At 39.9% G+C, this 21,612-nt stretch overlaps 1 protein-coding gene across 1 annotated transcript; it reads left to right on the top strand.

Annotated features, from left to right (window-relative positions):
- Positions 1-1,186: 1,186 nt before the first annotated feature.
- LOC122529718 (filamin-binding LIM protein 1-like) lies at positions 1,187-20,943 on the top strand. The gene is made up of 2 exons (XM_043656102.1): positions 1,187-2,903; positions 20,882-20,943. The coding sequence occupies exons 1-2, from the start codon at positions 2,711-2,713 to the stop codon at positions 20,941-20,943; spliced, it is 255 nt and encodes an 84-aa protein (XP_043512037.1). The 5' UTR covers positions 1,187-2,710.
- The last annotated feature ends 669 nt before the right edge of the window (positions 20,944-21,612 follow it).

The following is a 21,612-nucleotide window of genomic DNA, read 5'->3' as shown; positions in this document are numbered from 1 at the left end:
CTTGTTTGCTATGACGCATTTGTCATATCGGGAATCTGTGTTTCGTACGAACGTGATTCGTAAATGCTCGTTACATAATTCGCGCGCATAATGCATGCGCACGCGTCGTGTAACTCGTCCCAGCGAACGCGCGTGCGCGAAAGAAATTCGAGAGGGTAAGTGCAATGGAAGGTTCGGTCTCTCATCTGCTTCCGGTTGAGAGAGTTTTTGTCTCCGTCTAATCAGACCGAAAGAAACGAAAGAGAAGATAGAGACAGAAAGAGAGACAGAGTAACGATTGAAAGAATGGAAATTGTCACGAGAGACGTTGAAAAGAAACAAATGAAAATAAAGATATTTTGATAAAGAGAGCGACGCGCGACACAGCGTTATCACGTTAAGAGGGTGAGTATTGGCAGAACAGAACGGCGGAAGGGTAGCAGACGAAACTGAAAAGGAGGAAAAATAGGGAGCCGACACGCGTGAAAGAAAGATAGAGAACGGCGCGATAGTGTGTGCGCACCGGGAGATCGTGTTACGTGACATAGTGTGGGGTCGTATCGCGAAGCACTCGCTTTATATACGTGCGGATAGCGCGCTGGAACGTCGAACGCTATAGGTCGAACCATGCTCGTTCGCCACAGGCTATAGGCTATCCGTAGGGGCGCGATAGAGAGCGAAATAGAGAGCGAGAGGAGACGAGGAACGAAGCGAGACGAAGACGAACGTACGTGCAGAGGCAGACAGAAAGAGATAGACAGAGGGCGGGAATGAAACGGAGATAATACCGAGAGAGACGCGCCGGGCGCGAGGGAGATATCCAGACAGAGGAAGAGAGAGAAACGAGAGCGCTTATGCACCGCTGAATCCTTCGCGGCCGGCCGCACTCTCACTTTCGCCGGCGCCGATGACGGTTCTCGTCGTCGTCGGCTCATTGCCGTCTGCGCTCCAACCACCGATTTTTTTTTTCGTTTAACCGTGAGTGTAACACATTACGCACTGATCCACACCACGCTTTTCATCGAGGAAAGTGTCTCGCTGGAGAGAAAGAGAGAGAGAGAGACAGATACAGCGTGGAGCATAGAGGGCGCTTCCTCGTCACGATGATTTCCCGCGTTTGTCTTGACCACGTGATCGATCGTATCGATTATCGATCAAAGTGAGAGAATCGGCGCGAATGAGAGTCGCGAGACGTGCACGGAGTTGGTAATCGAAACTGGTTGCGGCATTGAGGCGCGGGGGAGTCACGTTGCCTTTGATTTACCTTGTGACGAAACTCGAGCAGGGGTTGACGCTCTCGGAGGCCTTCGCGACGATAAACCGCGGTCAACCGTGGAGGTGGATCTCGCTCGTGCTCTCTTCGTCTCAATCGTGTGTATCAAGGGTGACAGAGGGAAACCGAGAGTGTTCGAGGAGAGGGGGGAGGGAGAGTAACTCTCTGGTACGAAAGCGGGAGCGAGAAAGTAGAAGGGAGGAGGACGCTGCGTGGGTGGTGGGAGAGAGGGAAAGGTCGGCGGTGGCTCGCGAGGGACTACTCGTATTCCGAGGACTGTTGTTTTCGGCGAACTGCTAAGAAACACTCGTCCACGCGGACCGGTCTTACGTGTATCCTTTCTTTACGCACTCTCGTGTATCGTACGACAACAGCCATTCGCGAATGGTAAGATTTTTCCATCAGTGACACACTCCGAATGTTCCGTCGAACGCGATCAAAATTGTGTTTTGCACGTGTTATCCGATATTGTGAAACGTTAAACGTGTGACATCTTTCAACACCGTTCAGGTTATGAATGGAAATATTCCGACTCGGTAATCTTGGAACAAGTGATTCGCAAGTTGTTTCTCGGTGACTACTGACACTGCATTGCAAATGTGCTCACCTGTACATTCGAGAGACTACGTGCTTCTCGTGCACTTATTTTTCCGTATCGCAAGTGTTGAAATATTACGTCGGTGATTTTCCAACGGACAGTGCGTTCCGAAAGGATATCGTAACGGATATTCGCAGAAGACGGCAGGACACGTGTGTGCAGGACGAAAATCTTGCAAAAATCTGCAGGATATATATTGATAGTGACACTCGCGTTTGTATTTCCATTCCGCATTACTCCGGACACCTCTGGAACGATCTCTCTCCCAAATAATCGCGGTCTCGCTCGGTGGGACGCGATCACTGGCTGGTTACCCTAGAAAACGAGTGCGCGGCGCGCGTAAAATGAGTGATTAGTTCGGAGTGTCGCCGCGAGGGCTTTCGCTGCAGGTGTCACGCCGCCGCAAGACATTGACCGTGACATTCGAGAGACATCCGCGCGTAGATACGGTGAAAACGTAGCAACAAACTGAGTGAGTCACGACTGTTGTTGACGATTCAATTCTTAGTCTCGTGTTTTCGTTTTTTCCCTTTTTCGTTGTTTCTTCCCCTTGCGACGTACATGTTGCATGGCCAACGAAAACACCCGGCCACCGATTTGGTAACTTGACCACGAATCTTGCTCGTAGTCGATGTGCTCGCGTGTTTTTCGTGAATGAAGCCGATCGAAACGGTTCTTGTCCGCAAGAGATTTTCGAGTGCAATTCCGTGACCCGCGGCCGCGGGTGAAATATATTAAACGTGGCTCACACAGCGAGGGACAGGGCCGCCGAATTACAGGCGGAAGTAAGAAGCGCGATTAGAGTGCTACATGGCTGGTGCCCCAGGCCGCCCCAGGGGCACCGCGGTGACACGGTCCTGATGTCACCACAGACCCAAATGCGAGGAAATCATAGAAACGGAGGACCAACGCAGCAACCACCGCCAGCCACTGTTGTAGTCAGTTCAACGTCCAGTATGAGACCACCGCCGCCGCCGCCGCCCCCCAGAGCTAGAGCCTCCAACGAGGGCAAGGGCCACCACGAGGAACCTACAAGCTCCATTCCCGATCTCGGTGAGCTATATGTTCTGTCCCTTTTTCCTCTTCCCCCTCCTTTTTTCCATCTGTTTTTGAGGCTGTATTTTATTGGATTAAGGGAAGTTGTTTACGTGATTCTTTGCGGCACGAAGCGAATCATTGAAATCTCGGATGTAGGTATCATTTTCATCGTGTTATTGTGTATTTCGCGGAAGAGCGACATCCTCACTTCGAAACTTGAAAATTCTTCTTGGACGAGAGGTCAATATAAATATTACGTTACACGGTTCGTTTTGGAGTTGAAGTCTTTGGTGAAACTTCGAACGAAGTTTCATTTTATTATTGCGTTTAATAGGAGTGAAAATTTATTTTGTTTTTGAAACATAGGTTAACGATGAGTCGAGTTATAGATAAATGTTATTAAAAATATTGGATATGAAAATCAGAATAGAAAACAGTATAATCTCCTAATGTTTAAAGTTTGATTAGCGTCAAACGTGGATTTTTATTTTTATTTCGATAATTTATTTCGCTTTTAAACGAAAAAGTTTGATTAAGTTTGGATTTTGAGCCTTTCTTACTTATCGAAATACGCAGAAATGAATTGATATTATTAATCTGAGATTTTTTTTTTAATGATATGGCTCCTTTTACGAAAAATCGATAATATTTAATTGCAAAAAATCGATAATATTTAATTGCAAAAAATCGATAATACTTAAGGGTCAGATATATCACTTTTTGTACGTAGAAAGTGAAGTAGTTTCATCAGGGCGATGATTTATTTATCGACCCGATTGGTCCCAAAGCGTGTAAATTATAAATTCGTTATATTCGTAAGTCTCGACAAGTTTTTCAAACCTTGAACTTTAATTTGTATTTAAGTGGACAGTTCGTGTATCAGTTTATAACAGAAATTTTTTACGTCCGTTTTTGTTCGACCTGCTATTCTGAAATTATGAAACTTGGCAAACAAAATGAAAAATCGTTTAAAAACGTTTGGAAATCTTGAATAATAAACATTTAATTCTTTTATAAACATCGTGATATGATACAAATATCGATACGATAAATTTTATCTGTATCTTTGGATTATTCAAATTCAGGTGGAAATGTTCAATGAATTTACAATGTCAACGAAATCAAAACCATTGATCGGAAGATAACACGTGTTTAGATTAGTAAAATTCAAACGAATATCTCCTAACGAGATTTTAAATAATTATAGTAAAATATTATCATTACCTTGCGCAAGATAAGGTTGGGTCTTTAGTTCAAATATATAATAAAATAAATGTACAATATCTCTTTTTATTTTGTTAATGTCTTTGCCCAATATTTCTCTAATAGAAACGTGTCTTTTCATTCTTCAAAAAGAAACAAATCATCGCCCGTTCACTTTGCGACAAATTTGGAGCATTGTCTGTTTGAATGAGAAAAATCTGTCTTCTTCAATCTTCTTCAATCTGTCTTCTTCAGTAATAACACGCATAATTCACAAGTGAAAATAAAAGGAATATATTATATGAAATTTGGCTTTGTTACGGGCTATAGTTAGAAACTGGGTAACTAAATTTATATTTATCGTACTAAATGTACTTCAAGTAAACGCGACTCCAGAATTTTGTTGTCATTCTATTTATCTTAGAACATTCATCAAAATCTCGCGAATTATACAATTTGGCTCGTTAAGCCAAATATTTAATTCTTTCTTTAACAAAAAAAAAAAAAAGAAAAAGACAAATTTTTACGGGGAAAATTCAAAAGAATCAATTTGCCTATGGAAAGTTTATGGTTTGTCACGTATGATCTTCCCGTAATTAATTTCTGCACCATGCTGTAATCGTGCAGTGTAGGAACCATTCTTTCCTGACATTCACAGAAACTGTTGGCGCTCCGATCGATGTATGTTTAGTGTTTACGTCTGTACGTTTCATTAACGATAAGTCCCGTTAAGCGCAATCGTCTGCGCTTTTCGTGACGGCCGGACGTTTGTGTAACGTGAAGGCCGTTACGCGTAGGAGATCCGGGAAGAGAAAGTTGACAGCAGCGCGAAGCTTGAAAGCTCCGTCGAGCCGTTTCGTGCCTAAAAATAAGTTTTTCATCTCCTGGTCGGAGTGAAAGCCTCCCTCTTACCGCTATCCGGTGTATATACGCTTTTACTCCGAATATATCGGTGGTCGCGTCGTGTAAGTAAACATTGATACTCGTGGCTTTACCCTGCGGATGAACGCGGTTTTCTGTTTCCTTTTTTCTCCTTGCATTTTCTCTCTCTCTCTTTTTCTTTTTGTTTTAGCTAAATCACAATAGAAGAGGATGTAACCTTTTGTCGAGCGTCGTGATTTTCACGTGTAACACGGTGCGTGCGTAGGGGGTGCACGAACGAAGATTTGTCTGTAGGGATTTAGGGTGTTTTATAGAGGGAACGATGAGGTACGATATCGAAGTTTAGGTTACGTTTATAATTAATATAGGGGAAGAGGTATCAGTGAAATATAGCGGTTATTTCTTTGAAAGAAACGATTTCGTACGATTAATCCCTCGTAAGAAGGGTTGAACGATTCACCCTTCATCCTCGGTTTTCTTTCCAACGAACCTGTATTTTTAATCGAATAGGTTTCAAAGGTCGGGCTTAATGAAAGATTGTATAATATGATGCGGAGCATTTCATAAATATTTCAGAAGTTTTTTACATTTTCGAAAGCTTATAAAAGCACAGTGATACAGAGTTAATAAATCTAAAATAAACTCCGCTGCGACCGAGTATCTGTAGCGGTATAATTTCATGAAGCTCTAGTATGTAACTTTGGTTTTTGAATAATCGAGTTCATCGCCTCCGTCAATCCAGGGAAGTATCACTTCGTTAAACAAAGTGAGCGATTACAAAGATATAAATCACGTTCTTTCGTCGTTCGAGTATTTTTTTTTTTTTTTTTTTTATACAAGAGGCACTCGGTATTCTCGGACGAGCAGAATGATTGATACTCGTTTTTACGCGTTGTATACAAACGAATTTTGTTTAACGGAATCGAATCATTCGAGTGCACGTGCACTAGAACGACATAAAATCTTTTTATCCCAAAAAGTCGAGCCTCGCGAAGATGGAAACGCGTTCTGCAACTTCTCCTTCGTTAATTCAAAATAAATTAAGCCAACGAGCTGGTAAAAGCAGATATCTCGTCGGTAGGATGGCGAAAACGAAGATGAACTCGAAAACGAAAGTAAATCGATGGAGTGATTCAATAGACACGTTGTTCGAGTGAAGAATCGAGACGAACCGCGTTACGGGGGCTTCGTTCCCTGAAAGCTAATACCCGAGCTGCTTGATAATCGATAATCGATCCGTCGTCGATGAACAGAGGCCTCCTTACTGGCGAAACAATCTGCATACGCGAACCGATCGATTCGCGTGGCCACTTTATTGATTCAGACGACACCACTTGCGAGTAACAAGAATCGCGAATATTACATTCTATCCATTAATTACAGGCCGTTCCTGCTCAATTACGAAGCATCATCGTTTTGCGATCGTGAACAATTTGCCGCGATGAAACCACCAATTTGAAATAATCTCCTTGTAGAACATTTCTGAATGCTTGATATTAAAATTTGATTGTAGGCTGTTTGGGAATTTTACTTGCTTTACGTGCTTCGAGAGTTTCGTAGAAGCTTCATTCCTTACTTAAATATGCAAAATACAAGGTAAACTGCGATGAAGGTAGATTAGTAACGAAGTTGAGAGTTGCAGTACATAGAAAAATTGAAGTTTCATTTCGAATCTAGATCGTCTTATTACCAATTGAAAACGAGTGGAGTTATTCAGGCGCGATGGAAACCTGTTTAAAGTTGTGCAAATATTAATCTCACAAAAATCTCGGTCCCGTTGAAAATTTTAAATCACAAACAGTTTCGGCGCGGAGGATCAACTGGTTTGTTAAGAGGGCGACCTCGACACGCAAATACAATTTGCTTAATGTCACGGTCGCCAATCTATTGAATGCACGATCAATAAAAAATAATATCGATAAGAAACATTTTATACATTTTCCAATATATATATAAAACAAAAGAATCAAATTATTCTCTTTTGTTATTAGTCAATAAAATCTATAACGTCTATAATTTAACATTCATCTTGGTATTTGTATTCACATTTTCTTGTTGTTTTTATCTTAAAATTTTTTATCTTAAAATTTGAAAGAGAATCGAATTTACTGGAACGTATTTTTATAATATTCTTATTAAGGGTGGTATTAAATGTAGCATAGCATAAATATACCTACCAACAGTATAAAAATAATTCAGGATAATGTTGGTTAAAAGTTCTGGAATTATTCAGTTGGAGATAAAATTTCTACGTAATTTTATGAAAATTCAGAGGTAATTTCGAAGTATACAAATTCATTTGGAATAGAAGGGGGTGGAAACTCTCTGTTTGCGCTACTCAACGATACTCGGTTCGCACGACAGGTTGTCACGCTTGATTTTTGTTCTGATAAACGGCGGCCCGTCGCCGTTGAGAAAATACAACGTTCGTTTCGATGACATTGAACGGGAGGCACGTTATCACGGCTACGATAACTGATAAAGGGAATAGCCGCCGTAAACGACGGGGGTTTGAGATACGAATGAATCGAATTCACGGATGGAAAACGTGGAAAATGGTCTGCTATGAATCGAGATTCAATTGCTCGAAAAATCGACTACGATAGTATTTGAAATGATCGAATTTTTTTGAATTTTTTTCTCAAAGCACTTGTAATAAATTTGTGATGTTTATCGATTAGTGACGCATGCTCCAAGACGTCCTTGATATTTTTTCACTTTGTTGTTTGTTATTGGAATTTCTACTTTTTATGAAACACGCGTAGAAGATACACTCGGAGCGTTTTGCAATTAATGTGTGCTTGAGTCAATCGAATCACAATTCTCTCGACTCGTCTTGTCTTCGTCATTCACTCTCGCATTTGAAAAGTGTATATCGGTTGTGTTAGGCGAATTCAATTTTTAGATAATTTTTCGTATCATTCGCGTTTTTCTGAATTTTGACAATGTACGTTAAAGAATTATGCGTTTATATAAAACGTCGTATTTTTACTTCCTTGTAAGTTTTATCATACTCGTGACATAATATCTTAGATAACGTAAAAACGATGTAATAGTCTTTACTATTTTTAACGCACAAGTCGCAGTTTTCATTATTAGGAAAACCATGTACTTTACTAAATACTTTAAATACGTGTACAATTAGTACTTTTAGCAAACATTAAGTTATTCTACGTTCGAGGATTCAATATTTATACCAGTTTTTTTCGTAATGAAAGAATTAATTAAACATTTTTAGAGTCATCGAGTTAAAAATTTCGATTAGTTTTCGATTTTTCTTCTTCGCATTGTTTTATTTTTAATGAAAATGAAACATAAACGTATTTCGAATCGAAGGAAGTCATATTTTTTTAGTTAATAGCTTAACCGTTGCCTCTAGAAAAATTCTATTAGATCTCCGAAGATGTCGTTATTTTGATCGAACGTAGAGAGAAAATTGGAGACATTTGTTCCACTTAACGCGCCCGCATCAATTTTTCGCTGTTTTTTTGAACAACTTTATAAGAATCTTTATTTACGGGAGAATGGGCAGTAGGTTTCCACGGTCTATGCTAATCTTCCGAAAAAAGAGTGAATCTTGGAGCTTGCTCTAAATATAAATTCGACGAGATGACGCGAGTGCCGCGACCTTGGCCATGAGAAATTCCGGAAAGCGCCCCGAAAACCCGCTGATACGTTTCACTGTGGAGGCGCCCGCATTCTGTATTAATAGTGAACGCCTCGTCTCATTCAAAATACGAATCTCTTTTCTACGTTTTCAGCCTGTTTAACAAGATCTTTTATTCGAATTCTTTTTTTCGAACAAGTTTCCCTCGCTTCGATTGGTGAAATAAAATTTTATTTCTTTCTCTCCAATCAGAAAAATGAAACTTTAGATTGGTGGAATTGTCAGTTGGATAGGAAGTTAAAATAGAAATCTTTGCTGTTGAAAATATTGTTGATCTACAGATATAGTCGATTTTAAGATTTTACGTTATTAGATTCCGTTGGATTCGTTTTTTAAAGATCGTAATTCTGGGAGAGAATCTCTAGAATTTGTTTCTTTACTTCTTCTTTTCTCACCTGGATTCTCCTATTAAACATTCAAGAAAGATTCGAATTACTTTTCCTTGCAATATCTTTTCATAAAAGTTACATATACTCAAATTCAACACTCCTCATAACAAATCCAAAAGTATTCCTAATACTTGAAATAACAATCGTCTTTCTATCTACGTTTCTTTGCCCTAACGATATCTCAAGAAACTATGCACCTACTTAATAATCATATTTCAATCGATACATGTACCTATAGCAGCAATTTCTTTTTCTCCTTTAAGTGCAATTTTTCCGTCGACTCGCTTAACGAAACAGAGTCAATATGCTCACCGATTGCTTATAAATAATGCAACCACGTTTTATGCAAGCTAAATTACATACGTACGTGCATCGTCATCAGCTGAGTCGAGGCGAGGACGTGCGCTAGAGTCGGTTTGTTTGCGCGAACCGCAGACAGGAAAACAACGTAGTGGATTTCGTTTCGCGGTAGTCGGGGCGCAGGGCACTTTATTTGTACTGCAAAGAATGCAGGTAGACGCGACGCGGGTGGCGGAGGCGGCGGTCGTGTTGTTGATCTCGAGTGGGCCAAATTGGCGTTTTAAAATAGTCCCCGGTGTTATCGTGGCTCCACATTATCGGCTGACTGGAGGCCAAGGCCTGCTGACGTGTATCCCCGACTCCACTAACCTAACAGAGAGAGAGAGAGAGGGAGAGGGAGAGAGAGAGAGGGAGAGGGAGAGATTCTACGCTTCGTTGCACAATGATCTGAAAAGCGGCATTTTGTCGTCGAAATCCAATTTCTGAACTTGAACGTACGAAGACGAAGAAAAGAGAAATTATATTTTCTAATTTTTTATAAGATGTTGTTAATTAATTGTATTATAATATTATATAAACTGTCGGCTTTGCATGTTCCTAATATCCCTTGAAAAGTTTCAAAATATATTGAATCGTGATAACACTTCAATATTAAAACTGTTTTAATAATTATTAATATTTAATAACAAGCACTAAATAATAGTTTATTATTTATTTAATAACTAGTACATATTTAATAATTATTGAATAATAATTAGGAGTTTCTATTGCATGAATATTGATGAATGTTAGTATAACTTTTATAAATTATATTATTAACAAAATGCCGCTATTCATTGTATGTCAGCGTGCCTCATTGAATACTTTTGTTTTATAATCGAACAACAAGACCTGCGCTTTTTTGCTCTTCTACAAGAATTTTGCGGTTAGATCTGCCGCGTTCTCTCATTGTCAAATAAACGATGGTACAGCTTTTGATTTCCTCGTGATATAACTGCTTGATAAAAAAAAAAGCCGCGGATTAACCGCTTTTGTGGTTTAATTGAACCATCGGTAGATCAATTGCTGTATTTTCGTTGATTGATGGATCACAGGAATTTTTGATGCAGGTTTCTCTTTGTGCTCGAAAATTTGTGATAAATGGTTTCTGATTAAGAAGATTGGATCAGTTTGAAGTATTTGTCCGGAATGTTGATTATATCAATCGCACTATCCTTCAGCCACAGAGTTTTATACAAAAGAAATTTTCTTACACGCCACGTATAAGAAAATTTTTCAATGCCAAAATTTATTAGTTTCGTCTCACTGAGAGGTGTTTAAAAAAGTCTATTAATTAGCGTTCAAATCAATTTCCAAAATATTATGTCATGTTAAAATCAGGAAGAAAATTTTGTGGGACAATTATCATCCTCCTTTCTTAATTTAATGCGATGGAAATTCAGTGGAGAAAATTCGAATCGACTTAAAAATGGTTTAAAGCGTCCCGGTGTCGCGGAGTTCAATGTCAGTTTGAATAAGCTGGCACGCAGAGGGTGGGAACTGCTGCACTCCGCAACGTGTATCATGGGCGCAGACACCCTTCAGTCCTCGTCTCAAGATGCGTGCGTGTGCGTGCATTTCCGACTACATGCATCCAGCACGTGCGCGTCAAGTGCATACACTCACTGTCACTCGTGTGCATCGTATACACTCTTCTAAATTCTACAATTTGCGTGTAGCATGCCGCTTGAACACTTCATGAATTAAATAGTAATTCTTGTTCGACTTCTGATTACTTTCTTGTTCGTACTTTTTTTTTACTTTCTGATTCGGTATTTTATCATTTTGGATTTTCTCGTCCGACTTTTATATTCCCCGTACGCTTAAGAACAGATGTAAGAAGCAATAAAAACAGAAAAGCCTCGTCTCAATTTCAAGGCGTGTTTTTCTAGGAAGAACACGTCAGTCCCTGAAAAAAAGGGGCCTCGGCTCGAAAAGTGGCTCAGTCATGTTAACCGATAAACAAGGCAAATATTTTTAGGGCCTCTTTGCGTTTATCTCTACCCTGGTAATCGGGGTAACCTGTTCATTCTCGAAAGATTCCCCTTCTCTTTGGACGCTAGATTTTTCTAATCTTTTCTTCTTATCGTGCTCGACTGTTATTACATTCTTTTCGACTGTTCTTCTTTAAATTATTTTATAATAATAATATCAAAAAATATTAGAGAAAAATACAGTCATTTTTCTTCGATAGTCTAATTAAAGAAAAGAAAGAAAAAGAAAAATAGCGAATTTTATGATGAGCGTAAGGAGGGTGAACGAGAGATTAATTGATACATCGTGTAACGTGGATCGACAGTGCCACAGAGAAGCGTGCCAACCGTCCAGACACACCCCGCTCTTTCCCTTTTCCGCCCTTTTAGCCCCGTCAGGTGATTTCTTTTTCTTTTTTCGCGAATAGCTGTCCCACACACGGTAATTTACAGAATGATCCGAGCTAGAAAAAAAATATAGCAAAATCGCGGCGGATAGGCGATAATATGGGAGCACGTCGATGTTGAACGCTTCAGGTTCAAGGGTAGAATGCATCGAGCTAATTACTTGTTGCGTGGCGTGTATCTCGGCGATCTTCCTCGACCAGACAGCTAGTTTGTCAGATTGTTGTTCGTCTCTAGTAATTTGTACGTCGTTTTCTTCTTCGTTTCGTTTCAGAATGTAGATGAATACACCTAACTATGTTGTTATTCTAACTACCTTGTTATTCTAATTACCATTTTCTGACTAATAAATTGAAAGCCCATGTAGAATTTATGACACGGCTGCTGCTGAAGTTGTCAGATAATTATTAAACCGCAACTTAAACCATTTTTTAACTAATGAGGATCCGTAACACGAAATTTGTTAAATCAGAAAGGCGTAGAAAGTGTGGTATCTATTCGCTGAACTCAGCCAAGTAACTCGCCGGAAATTCACGGCTGCACAATCGGTATTTCTCGAAGTAGATAATTAGTGACTTTAAACGTCCTTTTTTCATTTTCTCCCCCCCGGTGGCCATTGTCTGACCAGTTCTGCTCCGTTTCAAGTGACACGCCGAGACACCCTGTACACACGAACGCGCTTACGCGAACGCGACTTCACGTACGGGCGTTTGGCCCCCCTCTTTCATCTTCCACCATTATTGTCTGCCCTTTTTCTCTGTCCTCTTTCGTTCTTTGCGCGTCGCCCTCGGCATCTCTTCGTCTCTCGCGTGTCGACGCGTGTCTGTCTGGCTCGCTTCTCTTCTTTTAACGGCGAGAGAAAGGGACGGGAGAAAGGGAAGCGACGCCAGTGGAAACGCATTCGTCGAAATGAAAGATTTTTCACCCCTTCAGCCAGCTTGGTCGTGTCCCTTTGAGTCTTAACTCGATCTTAATTGCCGCTCGGTGAATGGGGATTGCGAGACTTCGGTAATCGAGGAAAAGCCTTTTTTCTCCGTCCGCCAGACCGGTGGTGGTTAGTGTTGTCGAGGAATTTCAAGGAACTGAATTCCTCTTGGTGTTTTTAATAGGATTTCTACGTAACGCGTAGGAATAAAAATCCTTCTTTCTTTTTTATCGACTGGACCATGCAGAGCGTGGTTGGTGTAATCGAGGTGGATTCTCGTGAAATAAAAATTAAAATAAATTCAGTTACCGTGTAACGTGTAATGTATCAATTAAACAAAAATTTCACGAAGCAATATTTATTATTTTGTTTCGAAGGTAGTAGTTTTCTTTGTAAGAAAAATGCTCAATTTATCGGGAGTTTTATAAATTTAAAATTTTTCTTTCCCTAAGAATTTGTCACAATGACAAATTATTAATAATATGCACATATGTGCGCATAGATAGATCGAAAACCAAGTATCATACTGTACTGTCATTCTGTGAAAACGAATTCCATCGAGCTTTTTGCTCGGTGAGCGAAGCTCGTGCAGCGAGAGGACTTTCGATTCTGGGCCTCTCGACACCGGATATTTCAAGTGCGACGTAAATCCATCGTATAATTATTGTTTCTTGAAACGGGCCGACCACTTCGGCTTGTCGGGACGTCTGAATGCGTCAATCGTGACGGCATTGTTCGTTCAATGAAAGCGATAGAATGGTAGCGAGAGCAATGCTCCTCGAGAGAGTGCATCGGCGAAGTGCACCGCCTTGACCCTGCCGCCGCTGTTGCACCGCTCTTGATTCCATGGCCCAATTTAAAACGGACCCAAGACTTCATTTTCGGAACAACCTCTTTCAGATCATTTAATCTGGTTTCCTTAATCAGGAAAGGAAACAAAGATTTTTTCCTTATTAGAAGATTTTGATTAGAGCAGATGGCCTTCTGATTTTCTGTTTGTTTGTTGCATAGAATTACCAGTTAGTATTATCAGTTTAATTATGTAGTGATTATTTGGTAATAATTGACGTTTACGTTCTATTTGTCATTGTAAAAATGGCAAAAGGTATTAATAATATTGTAGACTTGGTGTCTAGAGAAAATGTTATCAAATTATCTTAACTTTCACTTTGAGAAGCGTAGAAGTTTAAAATAGAAAAATTGTGGTACCGAGCGATATCTCGTAGAGTGTGTATTCTAAATTTTATTCCTCTTTTTTTTTTTAAATGGCATTTTTTTCTAACGAAACCATTTCTTTGAAGTTTTATAGAGGGAAGTTCAAGGTAAGAGACGACCTTTTTTTTTTTTCAAAGCGAGACTATGTTGAAAACAACGTCTTTACAAAAACGTCAAGTTTTTTTCTGCCTGAGTCACGTGATACTTGAACTGTATCAGACGCGGCAAAAACTTCTTTTATATTTCTCTTGTGTTTTCAAAAGCGTTTCCGTAAATTATAGCAAAAAAAAAAAAGAAAAAAAAAAATTACAACACACGGAACAAAATTCTTGGAAAATTAAATAAAATTAATTCTCGTTTATCTTATAAAAAAAAAAAAAAAAAACATGACCATAAAACGGAACCACAGTATCATTAACTTTTCATGCCCGACGTTCTATTAAAAATACATTTTGCAATCGCATTATCGTTTTTAATTTATGAACTGTTTATCTTTCGCGTATTATGCTACCGCAACAGTATAAAAACAACGAATAACTGATTTCAGATTTTCAATAAATATCATAGTTGCTTACGAAAAATTTATGTAAAACAAAGTTAATCGTACAAACTGTAGTTCTTTTGTCTCATTTTCGCGATCCTTTTTACTCATTTTAGAATTTCAAACGACTTTCTGTCTTATTTTTTCGCTTTGAATTTTTGTTGCATTTTAAAAGAGGAAAGATCGACGCATGAAATAACGAAGTCAGAAAAAAATTTAGAAGAACGATAATCGACAGTCGGGACAGAAGAACTCGAGGCGTATCGTGGCTGTTATCAGTCAAGGTTAAGATAGGGAGCTTTGTTTTTTAGTAATTTCGATAGATTCGATCGTTTTAAGTTTCCTTTCTTCTTATTTTCGTTGCAATTCCAACGAGATGAACTTTTCGTCGTATATTTCTGACATTTAAAAACACTTCATTTCGATTCAGAGAATCCGGATAATTATAGAAATAACAGAGCTGATTTTGATCTGTCCTCAAGCGAAGGACAGACAGGCGGTCGTAAATTCGAACAAATTTGAAATTCTCGGGAAACAAGTCGAAGGTGCATATTTTTGGGGCATTTTTTCGTTTCCTCTTTATTCGAGTGCAGATGTAGGCGTAAAATACGTGCTATGACATCACGAATTTATTTTGAAGAACCACGCGACTTGCCAATTCTTCTCCTTTATTCTTCCTCTATTTTATTTTCTTCTTTCCTCATTTTAAACCAGCGTCGTCGCTGTTGAACTTGTTTTCAAAAATACGCGCGCCGCCACAATTTGAAGGTAACGGCATTACTTACACGTAATACGTTAGATGCTCGCGAATTTCGAAATTCTTATTCTCGAAATGCCCCTCTGAGACAGTATTAATATCAATTATCTAAGAAGAGCCTATGCAGGCAAGAAACCTATAAACTTGGAAGCTATAACGTCCCGGCGAAACACATTATCCCCGGTTGTGCAAGCGCAGAAACAGAGCGTGGCTGACGGAAAGCGCGTCGGGTCGGCGTACCGCGATTCCGCCCAGCTCCACCCGCTCGAGTAGAGGCGCGCGCGTGTTTGCCAACCGACGCTAGTGGAAAGGGTGACCATTGGAAGAGTTCAGTGTCTCGCAATGACCCCTGTTCGCTCGGCAGTGCAAGGCAAGGGGGAATGACCTAGTCCCCTTGCTCGCTTGCTACCGCCGCTGCTACGCTCCTGTCGCGTTGCAGCTTGCCTCACCTTCGCGTCACATCGACATTGCGGTTCGCCATCCCCAGAGGGAGGCATGGCTACTCTTTCCTTCGCTCTCACACGCCATCAACCCCTCTTAACTTCCTCCTTTCGTCGGCCTTGCCTCACCTCGCTTCACCAACGACTGAACCTCTCTCTGTTTCATTGATCATACGGATTAAATGGACGATGAACGTTCGGCGAACGATTGTCCGATGTTTTAGGATGATTTGATTGGAATGAAAAAAAGGTTTGGAATTGGCGCGTTGAGAGTTGTAAGTCACCGGGTGGTGGGAGATTAAATTGAAGCGAGGATTGGTTTGGTGAAAGTGTTTATGGGATTTGGGTGTTTATTCAATTGTTTCGATATGTACAGGGTTAAAAAACAATAGCTTATCAGTGTTGGTGTTTTTTAAATGTTTTGTTTCATCTTTGCTGTAAAAGTGTAAATGGAAGTCTCTTGCTATTATTAATGTATGTATACGATTCTTTATTGGATCGACAAAGTTGATAATTACAATTATTGAAATTTCGAGAATTATTCGAGGAAAATCGATCGACTATTGATGTCGTTTGAGTAATTATCAATACTTAGTCCATTTATAATAGTAATCAAAAATTGTCACGTTGTGGATTTTGTTTCCAATTCTTTCTGATTTAATATTCATAACAAGTATACTGAGTCAGATACATATAGTCTTTGCTTAAACATCACGTTCTTAATCTCCCCTTCTTTCTTCCATTCTCTCCTTAACCCAATTATCTCACTCGGCTCCGAAATTCCATCATAAATTCACCTTACACCTTATTACACTTGTTATTACAGTCGCCTAATTAAAACTCATCTCCCTTATGCAAAAAAGTTGTGATGCAAGATGAACTTCTAATTCCATAAAATATGATAAAATCTTCCGCGTTTATTATTGTAAAAAATTCATAACTCAACTTAATTATCTCCTCTCCAAAATTAAAAGGATGACGCTCTCGAAAGTTCAAAAGTTCATACCGTATTCCAATCCTCAAAATCCTGACTTCACTGTAATTTTCACTGAGCTGTATTAGCTCGAAACGGTCAGTTTTTGTCGAGCAAACCCCCGACGGTAAACGGCGGTGGTCCGTCACGCGATCATCACGAAATTAGCACTCGTGGCAGGTGCGATCAGCCGGTACATATCACGGCGGTGAATAATTCACCGGGGAATCGGCGTCGCGAGTCAAGGTGGGAGCGGTTGTCGAACATGGTTGCCGCGACATCGATCATTGACCTCCCCCCGAAGTTTAAGGTCCCAACGAGTGGATGGATGCCAGGGTTCATCAGCACCGTTGTCGTCCGTCATTGGAAGTAGGGATGACGAGTGGGAGAGAGAGAGAGAAAAAGAGAGAGAGAGAGAGAGAGAAAGAGACCGTCTCTGCGTCGCGCGAATCAGAGGAAAACCAGATGAAGGGAGAAAGAAAAAGATTTTACGATAGTTCTCTCTCCCGTTTCCTTTTCGCCTTCGTCCACCCTCTCCCCCCCCTCCCCCCTCCGTTGCACGGTGGTTTATATCTTCCTGAGAGAGGCCGATATGCTACGTCGAGACACCCTCTAACCCCTTGAACAGCGACCCCTCGAGCACAAAGTCTTTTCCACCCCTTCTTCCTCAGTGGCGTCGGCGGTGGTGGCGTCGGCGACGGGAAAACTGCCTCCAGAGTAGCGAGCAGAAAGAGAGAAAGAGAGAAAGAAGAAAAAGGAGAGGGGAGGGAAGGGGGTGACGACGATGCCATTGCACTGCACTGGGTGAGGGTCATTACTCCGAGCAAGGCGAGCCGGTGACCTCGGCGCCAACGCCCGGAATCGATCCAACCCCCTCTGCCGTTCTTCCCTTACCGCCTCCCCCCCTCCCCCTCCCCACCAGTCTGCCCTGTCTGACATGGGGTGCAATGCACCGTACGATTCTCTACTTTTATTATATACTTGAGCGCTATGTGCGAGCACCGGCAGAGGGCACGAGGTATCACTACTGTTTTCGGGGTTGTTCACGTGGCATCCTTTTCCTCAGCAGAGAGTTTTCGCTTTCGGGAGCAGTGCAATTCGGCTTTCGTTCGGTGAACTTGGGATTTTTTTCTAGATGATGTTCGTTTAGAGATTGGCAACACAAACGAACGTTGTCAAGTAATAGATTCTTATATTTATAGATTCCTACGTAACTTTATTTTTTATGAAATATTTTACTAATTAGTCACGTGGCCTTAATTTTGTAAATTCGTCCTACGAAATTGTTCAGTTTTGAGCAAATAAAGTAAGAGACGTGAATTGGAAAAGGGTTTTAAATTGTAATCACAAAAGATCAAAGTAAGCAGGATAATTAATATTTTATCGTCAAGATAGAACCTTGTGTGAAATATGTAGAAAAAATTCAAACCCGCTATCATGCCATGGATTTCTGCAAAGAAAGATTTGGTAAATTGAACAAGTTTACCTATCGTTCTGGTAAAGTATTCTTTTTAAGAATCAAAACAGGTAAGGGGGAGAAGTTGGGCGAAATTGTTTAAGGGTGGTGTAACAGTGTTAATAAGGGAGACCGGTGGTACCGGATGGAGCGAACGAGATCCAGGTCGTTTAGTATAATCGACAACGAGGGTCGATCCTCGACGCGATTACGGGGTGATTGGGTGACTAGGTGAACTAGGGCGCAAATTTTACTTTTCGGTCTAAGTGGGACACATATTAAGATATTGTATTAAAAATATAATAATTTTTTATTTTTAGTAATTATACAAGAAAATCTAAAACGAATAACCCAATTATTAACATAATGTTGATAATCTTGCGTGTTAAGAGCGACATCTTACCTCCAAATTGTTTACCTTTACCTTCAAATTGTTAGGAGAATTGCGTAATTAGATCTGTCTCTAATGAATATCAACTACAGGTGTCTTAGTCTCTAATTAGAGCAGCAAGTAACCAAACATTGACTTAACGTTATATGTTATATGAAACCAATATCTCATCGAGTGTCGAAATCCCTATACATAATGAATCACTATCATCGTCTGCACTTATTTCAACGCGAAGAAAAAAAATCTTTTCGAAAGATTTTTAAAGTAAAAAATAAAAAATTAATATAATTTATCCTCGCTGGACGTAATTCAAAAAGAATAAGATAGAAATAACAAACTAATGATATAATTTCACACTATGAATTAACGTGGGTAACACTTTGGCACCTATTAGATGTGTTCCATGGCCGGTTCGAGCGAGAAAGATTAATCAGGACGAGGTGATAATTTAACCGTGGCTCATTAAGCAGCAATACGTGCGCGAACCTCGTAGGTGTTTGATACTCTCCTCGAGATAAATGCCGATGACTAAGGTCGCATGAATAGCGTACGAGCTCGTGAATGAGGAACGGATGCCTCTAATTTGCGGTGAGTCATTCGATTTGATTCTAATAGAGTCGTTCCATTAGCATATCATTACCTCCTTATTCTAGGGCATGCGATAACTTTTTTTTTCCTTTTCACGTGCAATTATGAGACGAGATTTTTCTTCAGAAATTTACGTACAATTATAACCACGAGTTTTTCTCTTCACAATTTTCAAGACTTCCTGTTGACCAAGAAATTCCCATAATTTTAGTCTTCAGACTTTCAGTGATTTAAACTCTACGAAATTTTTTTCGTACCATTTTGTACATTCGTGAAAGTAGTTTTCTGATCGATGGACGAATACCGATCGAAGAATCAATTTTCAAAATTTGCCGGCCGATTTTTCTGAGTTCTCGAAATAATTCGTAAGACACAGTATAGATGGCTCTTTCGTGACGGGCCCAAACTGGGCCCTGAATCTTCGCGGCCCTTTGTCGCCGCTAGGTGTCGACAGAAGTTTTGGAAAAGAGAAATCCGACCGCTCAACCCCTTTTCTTGGATTTCCTATAAATTTTTCTTCTTAAGATTATACTTTCGTTCTATTTTCAGACGATCTTTCATTCGCTTCGACGTAGCTTTAAATTCATTTCTCCTTAATCTCGAGAAATATAGATTTCCTCATTTACCTTCTGTTTTATTTCCGTGATATTAAATTTTATTTTATCTTACAAATAATTTCGTGAGTAATAAGTTCTTCAATATCTTCTTGGTATTGGCGAATTGCAATAGCCAGTGTTACGGGCAGCGGGATAGCCACGTGTCGAGTTGTTACATCCGTTACATTAAATCATCTCTTGTGTAAAGAGGTTTCGTGTTACGGCTTGTGTCACGTTTTGCGTTTCCTCTTACCGATCCTCCAGATGTATCTAATAAATCTGTCACCCCTTGTCCCTTTACTATTCGAATCAATTTTCTTATGTTTTCTTATCTCGTATCGATCAATTTGTTTTTTCCACTAAATTCTTTTTATTTAAAAAAATTAGAACAAAGCAAGCATATGATTATTCGAGCAAAAATATTATAAAAATAGCAAAGCAAAAGTACGATTAGAAAGAATCCTTTTAGACCCTTTTGTGAAGGTTAAAATGATTCTAGAAACGAACACCGTGGGAATTGACGTGAAAGGGTTGTTTGCATTAAGCCATTTCCCATGCAGATGCATTTACAGGTAGATACATGTATCCTTAGCTTACTTTTTCCCGTCGAAAATTGAGAATCTTTCGAAACAGTGTCACCTGTATCCGGTTTTATGTAGAGTGAAATATATTTTCGTTGATTAACAAGAAACAAACAAAATGTGATACAGAATAGCAGATAGCAGAAGTATTAATTTACACGATTGATTCGTTCATGAACATTTTGCCAGTTGTCATATAATGTGAGTTGAATTTCTCCGAGAAGAATCAATCTTTCTTCCATGTACTAAACCGGAACGATTTTATAATTTCCTTACCAATTTGTTTCAATAATCTACCATCTACTTTATATTTATTCTTATTATTTTTCCAAAAATACTTCAAAATCAATCTTTCTTTCTGTGCTGAAATGATTTGAAAATATCTCCTGAATAATTATAAACCGTGTTGCACTTACAATTAGTAAAACAGATATTCTCCTTAAAATCATAAAAAAGAAATCTAATGTTCAACAAAATTCTGTCAATTCTCTCCTGAATTAAAAAGAAAGACTCCCAAAATTCTTTCAATTTTTCTCAACAATATTTTCTCAACAGGAACTACTAGCATTTACTATCATTCAAAGATTTTCTTTTTTTTTTTTTTTTTGAACACCCGGAAATTCTTCCATCTGACCACATAAAAATGGCCACAAGTGTTACCATTTTTTTCAGTATCCTTCCCTTTGCCGAAACGAAGATCCATCGAATTGACGATCGACACGCGGAAGTCGTGACGGTGTCCCGTGCGTCGCGTTACACGCTGCACGCGTCGCACCCCCGCGACACACGAGACCTTGGTAGCTTCCGTAGGTCTTCGTTGTGGCATAATAAGGGGTGTACTTTTCCGAGTTGCATAATACCGAAGCGGTGCGCGTGTCTGGACGCAGCTGTTCGCCGCATCTCGTCACGCGCGCTTCTCATTGTGACGCGCGGCCGGAAAAGAAGCGGAAAGGGGATCCACCGCGTACCGGTTAGAAAGGGAAAACGAGCCACGCAACAACCGGCCAGAAGGTTACGCGAAGGATCGAATTTTGATTCAGGCACGCCTCCTCCTCCTCTTCCTCCTCCTTCTCGTGGCCCTTTTCCATCGACACGCGTGCTAGCGTTGGCTCTTGGTTGCACCTGCCATCGAGCACGCACGTGCGTCGAATTCTTCGAGATTCAAAGCGCTTACGATGATCGTGAAACGATCGATTTCGGTGATGAATACACTGCAAATTTTTATGCGTGTTTGTATTGTTTTTAAATGGTTGAAAATGTGGGATCTAGACAGAGATTTGTCTCACGTATCGTGACAGTTGCTCCATTTTGGATCTATTTTATATATTTTTGCGCATTGTGTGCATTTTCCACATTCTTGTACTTCTAAATTTTGCATAAATATTGTAAATAAAAATCTGTAG

This window comes from Frieseomelitta varia, unplaced genomic scaffold (assembly GCF_011392965.1).
Source record: "Frieseomelitta varia isolate USP_RPSP 00005682 unplaced genomic scaffold, Fvar_1.2 scaffold_304, whole genome shotgun sequence".
Taxonomy (NCBI): Eukaryota; Metazoa; Arthropoda; class Insecta; order Hymenoptera; family Apidae; genus Frieseomelitta; species Frieseomelitta varia.
Note: the sequence above shows the minus strand (reverse complement) of the source record. Positions and strands in the feature narration are given on the sequence as shown.

What these genes read in the sequence shown, in the direction of transcription:
- LOC122529718 (XM_043656102.1), top strand. Translation starts at nt 2,711, where the DNA reads ATGTCACCACAGACCCAAATGCGAGGAAATCATAGAAACGGAGGACCA. An exon ending in AAGCTCCATTCCCGATCTCG is followed by an intron (nt 2,904 to 20,881) that starts GTGAGCTATATG and finishes CATTTTTTTCAG; the next exon opens with TATCCTTCCCTTTGCCGAAA.